Source organism: Dama dama, chromosome 5, assembly GCF_033118175.1.
Source record: "Dama dama isolate Ldn47 chromosome 5, ASM3311817v1, whole genome shotgun sequence".
Classification (NCBI taxonomy): domain Eukaryota; kingdom Metazoa; phylum Chordata; class Mammalia; order Artiodactyla; family Cervidae; genus Dama; species Dama dama.
The window spans coordinates 36,417,644-36,430,797 of record NC_083685.1 but is presented as its reverse complement, the minus strand read 5'-3'; the positions used below and the strand labels follow the sequence as shown (position 1 = coordinate 36,430,797).

Here is a 13,154-nt window from a genome sequence, read left to right as displayed (position 1 = left end):
GTGTATTGCATTAGATGTTAAGAATACAACTGTGAATAAAAACAACAAAATTACGGTTCTCATGAAACATATTAGCTTACATGAAGCTGAATTAGCAAATCAGATATACTAAACTTAGCTTTACTGTTAATACATGTCCTATGATTAGTATAAAGAATTTCTGACAACAATGAATTAACAGATTAAATAGAAAGCAGGCCTTAATTGGATTTGAGTTTATTTATAATGAATCGAAGCATCTTTATGAGTAAGGCAAAAGCTTCAACATTTGTCACTTTGATAGTGTTCACATGTTGATCAAACGTTAAGTGCAAAATACATGTAAGCAGTCTTAAATGAGAAGTCACATAAAGTCTAAGTTGCACTGGGTACTTTCATTGTGGATAGAGTAGTATCAAATGGGAAAAGATGATTTTCACATGTGTCTATTTCAGGCCACAGTAAAATGGGTAACTCTCACAGAGATGCAACTTTAGACTCTTTCAAATGCTTATAATTTAACTGCATTCTCAGTATATTTAGGATGGTGTTCTGCCCCAGTTATAAACTTTATATCTTTATAATAGCTAATATTGGTAAGGAATTATGCAATATAATGGTTGGATTTCCTTTATTTTCTTTCAAGTGAAATATTAATAATAGTATTGCTAAACTAGAGTTTGGGACATTTATTTTTCAGAAGTAGAAAGCACAAATGAAGTAGGCTTTATAATCTACTTTTTAGTAAGTAAATATTAGACTTCTAGCATGTTGTACATGAGAGGTTCTAGGACAAGCAAAGTCTAAAGAAGGCAAACCAGACTTGACCATATCCTACAAGCTGTAATATTTCTAGAAAGAAGCCAAAGAGCATTCTTATAGATGCTTCAGATTCTAGAGAATAAAATTTATAAAACAAGTAACTGTCAAATTGATTTCTGAAAAGGTTGCAGTTTTTTCTAACGAAGTAAGCTGAGGGACAAGTATGCCTTTGATTCAAGCATCTCTCAATTGATAGCTGGGGGGCTTAGGGAAAGTCATTTAATCTCTTTAAATTCAATTATCTACTGTAGCAAATTAGGACAGTAACAAATGACCTGCTTACCACGAATCAAATGAAAAACAGACCCAAATGCTTTTTAAACTTGTGATAATTGTACAGATATAAAGGGAAAAAATAATGATGGAATCAGGTATGCTGTTTTCAACTTGCCCTAGTGCAAAAATTAGTCTGTGAATGTGCTTATAATTATTTTCTCTCTCTGTGTGACCTTTATATTGTTAATAAGTATGTATACCTAGATGAATCATGCAATCACCCTAAAGGTTCAGTTTCTCTACTTATAAATGAGAATAAAATATCCATCTCAAAGGACTGATTTAAGAACTGTACAAGTCAGTGGCACATGTAGCACCTGACAAATGTTAAATACTATTAGCTTTTTTATAATCAAAAGAATAATGAAAATATGGCAGAGAGGCATGTGAAAACCAATACAATAAATATGAACCCAAAGATGACTAAAACAAGAAAAAAATGTTTAACTAAAACTATAAGGAGAGAGACACCTGTACACACACACACACTCCCACCAGACACAGTACAAAATTCTGTAGGAATAAATGATATGATGATTCTCTCAAAAATTTGGATCACTACATATTTTGGTACACCTAAAGCCCAAAGGCTCCTAAATTACAAAGAATAAGACAATTTAAAAGTGAACTTACTTCTGCCACACAACGTAGATAATTTCCCTGTAAATAGTACCCTTGTTTAGAAGGCAGTTCATCTATACTCCACACTTGATCTGAGTAACTATCATGCTCTTCCATTATATATTTCCCTGACATAGTAACCGGAGGAAGGTTAAGACTGGCAGAAGGAGGAATGGTTGACATATCTGTGGCAGAAACTTTTGAAGTGAAACGCAATCTGTGGTTTGGCAGCTCAAATGTAAACCTGGTCTGTGCACCTGTAAGAAAAAAAGAGAAATTATTTTTGTTGTTCAGGTGCTCATTCACTCATTTCATTACTTACTATGTCCAATGCATATGAAAAAAAGTATGCATTTCCCAAAACCTATGTTTAAAGATATGAGAAGGATACTTTAAATTTGCTTACAAAATTTTCCTGTCTTTAAACATATGTAGCCCCAATACTTTGGCCACCTGAAAAAAGCTGACTCACTGGAAAAGATCCTAATGCTGGGAAAGACTGAAGCAAAAGGAGAAGGGGGCAACAGAGGATGAGATGGTTAGATAACATCACCAACTCAGTGGACACAAATCTGAGCAAACCTTGGGAAATAGTGAAGAAACAGGGGAGCCTGGCATCACAAAGAATCAGACATGACTTAGTAACTGAATAACAACAAATGGTTACTATAAACAGTCAGCCAGTATTATTAAGCCAGCAACTATCACTTATTAAGCCTAAAAGGTGTGCAGCACTGGTGCTAGATAAACGCTTAAAAATGTTTTTTATTTCACAGAAGGTAGAAAAGAAACTGCCCTTATTACAAGAGTTAAAACAAGAGAAATTCACTAAGTGCAAAAACAAAACAAAAAAACAGAAAACACTAATCCACACAATGTTTTCTTCACAGAGAACAGTTAGCAGTTGATAACTTGCCTCCTGATCCCGACTTGGTATGCAACGGGACAGTGAAACTGTCAAATCAATTAAATTATACTCACTGAAAACATTCATCAAGTATAAAATTATATAATTGCATGTATCTTTGACTTTAACAATAATTAATAATGGGACCATATTCCAAATAAGGATATGGTATGAGTTGTAGTTTACTGCTGGTTCTAAACACTTAAATCAACAATTTGGCATGCAGTTGTTCAATTATAAATATACAACCTGTACCATTATTCAGGCCAAATTTCCCCAATTCCTTATGAGGGAATTAAAGAGTAGCAGAAACTTTATTAAAATCAAGATCTGTGGCCAGGAATAAATACATACACATACACACACTACACACACACACACATATAAATAAATACATTTATTCACAAATCCTTATTGCCAAATTCAGACTTAAATTGAAGAAAGTAAGGGAAAATCAGTAGACCATTCAGGTATGACCTATATCAAATCCCATACACACAGCTGAAGTGACAAATGGATTCAAGGGATTAGATCTGATAGACAAAATGCCTGAAGAACTATGGACTGAGGTTTGTGACACTGTACAGGAGGCAGTGATCAAGACCATCCCCATGAAAAGGAAATGCAAAATGGCAAAATGGTTGTCTGAGGAGGTCTTACAAATAGCGGAGAAAAGAAAAGATGCAATAGGCAAAGGAGAAAAGGAAAGATGTACCCATTTGAATGTAGAGTTCCAAAGAATAGCAAGGAGAGATAAGAAAGCCTTCCTTAGCAATCAATGCAAAGAAATAGAGGAAAACAACAGAATGGGAAAGACTAGAAATCTCTTCAAGAAAATTAGAGATACCAAGGGAACATTTCATGCAAAGATGTACACAATAAAGGACAGAAATGGTATGAACCTAACAGAAGCAGAAGATTATTAAGAAGACGTGGCAAGAATACACAGAAAACTATACAAAAAAGATCTTCATGACCCAGATAACCACGATGGTATGATCACTCACCTAGACCCAGACATCCTGGAAATAAAAGTAAAGTGGGCCTTATGAAGCATCACTGTAAGAACAAAACTAGTGGAGGTGATGGAATTCCAGTTGAGTTATTTCAATTCCTAAAAGATGATGCTGTGAAAGTGCTGCACTTAATATGCCAGCAAATTTCGAAAACTAGCAGTGGCCACAGGACTGGAAAAGGTCAGTTTCATTCCAATGCCAAAGAATGTCCAAACTACTGCACAATTGCACTCATCTCACATGCTAGCAAAATAATGCTAAAAATTTTCCAAACCAGGCTTCAACAGTACGTGAACTGTGAACTTCCAGATGTTCAAGCTGGTTTTAGAAAAGGCAGAGGAACCAGAGATCAGATTGCCAACATCCGTTGGATCATCAAAAAAGCAAGAGAGTTCCAAAAAAAAACATCTATTTCTGCTTTACTGACTATGCCAAAGCCTTTGACTGTGTGGATCACAACAAACTGTGGAAAATTCTTCAAGAGATGGGAATACCAGACCATCTGACCGGTCTCCTGAGAAATCTGTATGCAGGTCAAGAAGCAACAGTTAGAACCAGACATGGAACAACGGACTGGCTTCAAATCAGGAAAGGAGTACATCAAGGCTGTATACTGTCACTCTGGTTATTTACCTTATACGCAGAATACATCATGAGAAATGCTGGGCTGGATGAAGCACAGGCTGGAATCAAGACTGCCGGGAGAAGTATCAATAACCTCAGATATGCAGAAGACATCACCCTTACGGCAGAAAGTGAAGAAGAACTAAAGAGCTTCTTGATGAAAGTGAAACAGGAGAGTGAAAAAGTTGGCTTAATACTCAACATTCAGAAAACTAAAATCATGGCATCTGGTCCCACCACTTCATGGCAAATAGATGGGGAAACAATGGAAACAGTGGCAGACTTTATTTTTTTGGGCTCCAAAATCACTGCAGGTGGTGACTGCAGCCATGAAATTAAAAGATGCTTGTTCCTTGGAAGAAAAGCTAAGACCAACCTAGACAGCATATTAAAAAGCAGAGACATTACTTTGCCAACAAAGGTCTGTCTAGTCAAGGCTATGGTTTTTCCAGTGGTCATGTATGGATGTGACAGTTGGAATACAAAGAAAGCTGAGTGTCACAGAACTGATGCTTTTGAACTGTGGTGTCAGAGAAGACTCTTGAGAGTCCTTGGACTGCATGGAGATCCAACCAGTCCATCCTAAAGGAAATCAGTCCTGAATAGTCATTGGAAGGACTGATGCTGAAGCTGAAACTCCAGTACTTTGGCCACCTGATGCAAAGAACTGACTCACAGGAAAAGACCCTGATTCTGGGAAAGATTGAAGGCAGGAGGAGAAGGCATAGACAAAGGATGATATGGTTGGATGGCATCATCAACTCTATGGACATGAGTTTGAGTAAGCTCTGTGAGCTGGTGGGGGACATGGAGGCCTGATGTGCTGCAGTCCATGGGGTCGCAAAGACTAAGCGACTGAATTGAACTGATTCACATATGGGTATATAAGTTTTATAACGATTAATGTAATTTATAATGTTAATAGAATAGAGAAAAATATTTTAACAGATTGAAAAAAGTATTCAATAATAAGGATTCACAAATTATTCATAGAAACTCAGCACACTAGGAATAAAAGTAAATTTTCTTAACCTGATAAAAACAACTGAACTAAAACAAATAGCAAAGATTATATTCACTGGTGAAATATTAATTCCCTTAAAAAATGGCAGTAAGACAAGGATGCACACAATATCCCTTATATTGAACACTGTAGTAGAGGCAAAATGAGAGAAGAGAAATAAATAAAATGGCATTAAGACTGGAAAGGAAGACACAAAAGTAATGTTTGCAAATGTATAAACATTTACTTAGGAAATTTAAAGAATATTATTAGTAATAATAAAATAGTTTAACATAACTTCTGAGTTTAAAAGTAACATAAAATGATCAAGCTGATTTGTACATACCACCAATAGTTTAAAATGCCCTTTTATAAAATATACCACTTGTAATAACAATAACATAAGCTACCTAGATATCTAAAGTAAACAAAGATATCTTACAACAGATACATAAAACCCTTAGGTTGAAAAATTATAAACTTTACTGAAAAACACTGAAGAAGATCTAAAGAAACAGAAAGATAGAAATATGAAGCAATAAGAAGGTTAAATACTGTATTAGTTGTCATTAATACCGTAAGTTCTACCCTAAGTAAGTCTACAGATTTAATTACATTTCTATAAAAATCCAAACAGGCTTTTTCAAGGAACTAGGCAAACTGACTCTAAAATGTATATAAAGAAGCAGATAAGCAAAAACTACCATGACAACCTCTAAAGAAGGAAAAGTCAGATATCAGTATGATACTGGTGTAAACAGGCCACTGAGGCATAATAGAGATCCCTGAACCAGACATCCATATACATAAACACTTAATAGATAACAAAGTTGAATTACCACTGAAAAAAAGGACAGAATAGTCAATACATGATGCTGAGATAACTGGTTATGCATATTACTCCATACCAAATTAAAGGAAAAAAATACTCAATTCGTTACAGATTAGGAACTTAAATATGAAAAGCAAAACTTGGTTTAATAGTAAATACAAGAGAATGTTTTCATGATCCTGGTAACAGAAGTATTTCAAGACACAAAAATACACAATAAAACAAGCAAATATTGGTAAATTCAATTAAGTTAAAATTGAAGAATATCTGTTGATCAAAAGACCGAAAAATGAAATAAGCTTCTGAGTGACAATATATGCTGAACATGTAACACTGAAGGTTTAATATACAAGATGTACAAGGAATTCCTGTAGCCAAGAAAAGTACAAATAATGCAATGGTAAAATGGGCAGAAAACAAACAAGTGCCTTCAACAGGTGTTCATATAAGAAAATATAAGCATTTCTTATGTGTGCTGTGCTAAATCACTTCAGTCGTGTCTGACTCTTGTGAGACCCTATGGACTGGAGCCCACCAGGCTCCTCTGTCCATGGGATTCTCCAGGCAAGAATAATGGAGTGGGCTGCCATGCCCTCCTCTAGGGGGTCTCCTGACCCAGGGATTGAATCTACATCCCTTATGTTTCCTGCAATGGCAGGAAGGTTCTTTACCACTAGCTCCACCTGGGAAGCTCCTAAGGATTTCTTAATCACATTTAAAACTTCAGCTCCATTAATAATTATAGAAACATAAACTAAAACCATGAGATACCACTTTACATTTACCAGACAAACAATAATTTTAAAGTCAGACAATACCGAGATAATACTGGCAAGGATGTGCATAGTGGGAACTCTCATCCAATACTGGTGGACACAAGCATTACAGTAAATAGTTTTGCATTTCCTCATAAAACTGAAGATGTATTTACCCCACAACCTAGCTGTATCACTCGTAAGTAAATACCCTTGAGAAACTCTTGCACATGTGCATCAGAAGATGTGTTTGAGAATAAATGTAACAGCAAAAATGTAAAATGAGCCAAAAGTCCATCAAGAGCAGAATGGATATGTAAACTGTTATATAATCACTTAATGGACTATTATATTTCACTGAAAAATGAATGGACCAAAGAACATGAATGGAAAAATCTCAAATAAAATGTGTAACAAAAAAAATCCCAGTTAAAAAATTCATTAGTGGGACTTCATATGAATAAAGTTTAAAACAGGCAACAACAACTTAGAATCACTTATGAGTCTATCAAGAAAAGCAAAAGAAATGAGTAACACAAAATTCATGATAGTAGTTATTTTGCAAAGCAATCATGGGGAATATTATCTGGCAGTAATAACATTTCCTGAAGGAGCCTTCAAAGTTCTGGTAATGTTTTAATTCTTAGAAAATGCAATGGGTTGGTGAGTTTATAGTTGTTTAAACTCTATGTATATAATCAGCACACTTACAAAAGCATGGGATACATTTCAGAAAAAAAAATACAACAGCAAAGTGCTTTTGGAGAGGATACATAAGCATCACAAAACCTTATAAAGTAGCTATTTTGAAGAAGTCAAATAACCTCCGATTAAAGCTAAACATACTCAGTGTGAAAATAAACCAAGTTATTCAGGTTATAGGAACCTAACAGATGTAAAAATGTGTTCAACTTAAGTTGGAAATGGTCTCTAAATAGTGGATAACTCCAAAGACTTCAAAGAGAACAGGGTCCATGATGGTCACTCAATGAAGTGTGTTGCTATTTTCACTTGACTGAATGAAACACACGGTTAATGAAATTTAAAAGTGTTTTGATTAAAATTATTTAAATTTTCATATAAATCTATAAAACCAAATTTGCCTTTCACCAAAATATTACTAATACTCAAATCCACTCATAAATTTTAAGAATGAATTCAAATGTCAATGTTACCTGTCATTCCGTGGCTTCTCATTCGTCCCATCTTGTATTCTGCTTTCAGAGATGGTAAAAGTGCTGCTCCAATGGCTATACCATCTAACATGGCGCTGAACTTAAGGACGATAGGCTTCTTCTCTAAACCTTCTGGTAGTTGAGGAAATTCATTTGTTTCGATAGGAGTTTGGTTAACACTTGTTGGGGTTTTTTCAGAAGGTAGGGGGGTTGCAATATCTTCTTTTACAGGCTGTGGGCTATAAAGCAAAAAGAAAGTTTAAAAGGTGAAAAAGGGACACAAACAGAACAGCTACTAAGATTTAAATTGTATAAAAAATAAAAATTGCATAAAATTGGAATTTTCAATGAAAAATAGCAAAAATGAACTGTGAACACGTTTTCTTTCCAATACCAGATCATATTAAGTCTTCCTCAAACAACCACTGAGAAATGATGATCTGGAAAAGTAAACAAGAAGTAACAACAATATAAACTGGATGTTAAGGCTGCCCCAAGGTCATTCATATCGTTAATGTGAAACCAGAAGTTTGTCTGATTCCAGATTCCAGATTAACCATCATGCAATTCTGTTGATATAATAGTATTACTATTATTTGCCACTATTATCACTACCACTATGAATAATAATAACTAACATCAACAAAAACAAATAATAGTTATCTGAGTGCTTCCTATGTGCCAGGTACTATTCTTAGTGCCTTCTGCATTTCATATCATTTATTCATCTAACAAAATCCTGTGAGTAGGTACTATTATCTTCATTTTACCAATGAGGAAGCACAGCTATGAAGCTGTAAAATCAGTTTTGAATTCAGTCAGTCCGACTCTGGGCTTCCCTGGTGGCTCCTGCCAGTGCAGGAGATGTGAGTTCAATCCCTGGGTCGGGGAGATCCCCTGGAGAAGGAAATGGCAACCCACTCCAGTGCTCTTGCCTGGAAAATGCCATGGACAGAAGGACCCTGGCAGGCTACAGTTGTGTCTGCAAAGAATTGGACATGACTTAGGGACTGAGCACACATGCAGTTTGACTCTAGAGTCATTTTTTTTCTAACTACTCCACTCTGTTTGCCAATATATTATAATAAGAAAAAATTCCTTAGAGAATTTTATAACTAAGGCTCATATATACATTCTGGATTTAATATTCCAGTGGCAGGAAAAACATGTGAGTTATTACTACTTAATCAACTAGACATGAATTAATACTACATCAGAATTTAAAGATCAAGATAGAACAAACTGGGAAAAAAATCACTGCTTTAAGCCACCATCAAAAAACACACTAATGTCTTTCTGCCTTATAGACTAGGAAAAAAGGAAATGTAACAAGGCAAACTTTTACCTTTTACTTAAATTTTTATTAGTTATTCCTTAGTTACAGCTTTGGAGACCAGGAAAAGAACTCAGCAGTACAAACCCTGGGTAAAGGTTACTCTGCAGAAGTCCCATTCACTGCCTTTTAAAACATGTAAATGACACTATCAAATCCTTCTTTGAACCACATACAAGAATTTCATATGAAGGACAGCACAAAACCATGCATGAGACATAAATGGCCCTGCAACTTTATAAATCTATGTAGTCACAAATTTCAATGAAATTAAAGGAAATAAAGATTGTTACAGTCCTAGAATTCTTCAGTTTGCCTTTTAGTAGTACCTCTTTATAATGTCCACTAATCCTTAGGCTCTCCTAAGCTTTACTGATACAATATGAAAGACTGACAATTCCATCTGTAACACACTACTTCAATAATACACACTACTTCAATATGATTCTTCCACAATCATGTTTAGCTACTTTTCACTCGCCCCACTATCCATAATAGTCACTACTCTAGATATAACCTCTGTCTTCCTCCAAACTACTGTTAACACAGGAAAAAATGACGTGAAATACTAAACAGAATCACAAAACCTGAATACATAACTTACGCTGTAGAAGGCTGTCTGATGAGATCTGAGATCTGCTTAGACAGTTGGTGAGAACTCCGAACCATCATGCTGTGCAAGGTGGCAGGGTGCTGGGGAATATTGATGCTGATAGCTCCTACTTTGAACACGGCGGCATTGTTAGTCTTCAGTCCCCTCTGGGCACTGTAGAGGGCTTGGGACTTGGCAATACTACATTTCACTACAGTTCTATTAACAGAGAAGGAGGATCATTAAAATATGGTCAAATAAAGAGAAATTTTGAAAATGTATTTTGAGAGCAAGACAAATGCATTTAAATCATTTATTGAAGTAAATAAGATTTTTCATGCATTTAAATCATACTGAATAAATAATATCTTCTAAAATTACTGACATATATTTTATTCTATTTGTATGGAATATTATTCTATTTCTTTAATAAAGAGTTGACAGAAGAATATATGTATGTGCTTACATGGAAGAGAATGAACACTGACATATTACACATATACAACACAAAATTCCATTTTTATTTTTCCCCATTCAGAACTCCATTTTTCTTCAACTTATTTCAGGCATCTCTACAACCACTAAGAAAATATAGACAGTGAACTTCAAAAGGAAGAAAAACACCATTATACCTCTTAAAATCTAATCAGTCAAAGAAATTAATCTTATAATCACCTAATAAGTTAAAAGAAATTAATGAGAAAGATGAAATTCAACTTGCATTTTCCATTTTTTAAATTTTCAGTGAGCGGCAAAGAAATGATAGAAGTCCAATTCATGAAGAGTAACTACTACTTAGGTAAAAATTAGGAAGTTTTACTGGTGCAGATATAACACAGAAATAGTCTTTCTTGGTTTCTTGTCTTTTTCCTTCCAATACCTAGAACAATGCTTTGAACATGGCAGACACTCATTGAATTTTGTGAAATAAATGAGCAGAAAGAAGTACAGCAGAATGACTCAACACTACAACTGTGAGATTCCACAGAAAGCATGTTGTGAAAATCATGTATGTAAAAGTTAGGATGAGGCAGTCTTGACACATATGACAGAAAGATTCATGTCAGTGAACTACACCACTAAAGGCCCTGTAATAAAATGAAAGCTTAACATAAATGTTATCTTTCAAATGGGCAAAGGATGCTTGAGAACAGATTAAGCAAAACACACAAAGTGCAAATTTCATATTAACTACAGATCAGTTCACACACATTTATCTCTACTTGGGCTACAAAGGATTCATTGAGAATTTAAGTATAGTCTCAAGGCTCTAAGCAATCAATGCATTCCATTTAACTTATATTAGAATAAATCTTGAGAAGCATAAGAGTAGTTCTATCAGAAGTTTTGATTATTTACAGATAGTGAAATCCAGGTAATATACTAACTCAAAAAATGATTACTACAGAACTATATCTGCCTTCTTCTTTAAAGGAAACTACTTTCAAAGACTATCACTGATTAGAGAAAGGAAAAAAGTAATCTATGGAACTGTTCTAACCAGAATGATGGTAGATTCTAGAATGCTGACTAGTTACTGAATTTTGAATCTTATTCTAATAATAAAAAGATTCCATTTTAAAATCAATTTCAACATAAGCCAAAACACTTAGATGATGCTAAAATGCAAAGGACTTTATACTTGTGAATAGCATTCACTGCTTGAATAAAATAGGCATAAATTAAAAAAAAGCATAAATTTACAAAAAAGTCATCATGACAGTCAAGAAATTCTACACTTATTTTACTATTTTACCTTTATAATCTATAGAAGTCTCCTTTAATGTTACTTTTGATTATATTAGCCTATACACAACACTTGATTTTCAATTATACACCAAATGTTAGACTAGAAAGCGCTGACTACTCTGCTACTGCAGATCTGTGCTATTACCAGTGGAAACTGTGATGTTAAGAACTTCAAGGACTCTGTTGCCCAACTCCAGAGGGCTTCATTCACACTGGAGGCTACATAAATGAGCTCATGACTATAGCGTTGAGTAACGTTTCTTGGAGCTAGACAACAGGATAGTTCTACATTGATCAAACTGAGCCAGACACCGCAGAGAATCTGATTAACTCTTGTCACACTGTACATGTTAAAGATGTAAGGAGACCCAGAATGTGGGATTAAACAATTTACAAGCTGCCAAATGAATTAACTATTCATAATTCTATTTTAACTCTTAAAAGAGCTGTGCCTTAATCTATATCATAAAACATGTAGTAGACTTTTACACAGAAAAGTAGTCAAAGTCTTTTTAAACAGATGAGTATAAAAACCTGTAGCATGCCAGGCATGCCTCATGTATGTAAAAAGTTCACAGCAAGTGACCAAGAAGTTTGAGAATTCATTGACAGCACTGGTCTATTTGACAAAGTTCTGCTAGATGCACTCTGAACCTAAGTTATAGTGACCACAGTGTCTAATGAGGCAATGAGTTTTCCTCATCTTCTTTTTCTTCCTGTGTCCAGACAATAGGGCCTTACAGGCAGGCCAGCCACGCTCATCCATGCAGGTTAAGAATTTGAGGATTTAATTTAGGGCCTCACTGTCTCTATCTCCCTGGTGGCTTAGAGGTTAAAGCATCTGCCTGCAGTGCAGGAGACCGGGGTTGACCCCTGAGTCAGGAAGATCCCCTGGAGGAGGAAATGGCAACCCACTCCAATATTCTTGCCTGGAGAATCCCAAGGAGGAAGGAGCCTGGTAGGCTACAGTCCATGGGGTCACAAAGAGTTGGACAGGACTGAAGACTTCACTTTGATACTTTGACTCACTTTATCTCTATCTCCAACCCTACCCTACTTCCTTGACCATGCAGGCCCAAACTTTAGGGGCCAGAAAAGGAAGGCACCCTGAGCCATGCTGCCTGCCTCAATTCAGTTTTGCCTGAAAATCTCTACAGTGGGGACAGAGAATGTTATGATCGCATATTATCTAGTTATCTATTAAAAATCACTGGAACTTTCTTTCCTACTTGGCAATTGTACTTTATATGTTAACTCTCTGAACAGGAAGGCCTGAAAAAGGAGCGAGCAGGCCTATAAAGTGATATTATGATAGGAACTGCCTATTATTTCCTTACCGTTCCATCTCTGAAACCTAACATAGTGTGTAGACAATAATTTGTAACCTAGAAACCTAATTAGTTGACTGGATGAAGATGTGATCTTCAGCCATTAAAAAGCATCCTTTCTAAAGCCATGCTTATTTTTTTG

General features: G+C 35.2%; 1 protein-coding gene across 9 annotated transcripts in view; it reads right to left on the bottom strand.

The window, feature by feature from the left end:
• The window catches only part of BLTP1 (bridge-like lipid transfer protein family member 1), a 200,550-nt gene that overhangs the window by 61,247 nt on the left and 126,149 nt on the right, over nt 1-13,154 (bottom strand). For all 9 annotated transcript variants that reach the window (XM_061142286.1, XM_061142290.1, XM_061142293.1 and 6 more), the window contains 3 exons: nt 9,948-10,154; nt 8,011-8,249; nt 1,711-1,955 (listed from right to left, as the gene is read on the bottom strand). In XM_061142286.1, coding sequence (XP_060998269.1) covers nt 1,711-1,955; nt 8,011-8,249; nt 9,948-10,154 — 691 coding nt within the window. The remainder of the gene's footprint in view (nt 1-1,710; nt 1,956-8,010; nt 8,250-9,947; nt 10,155-13,154) is intronic.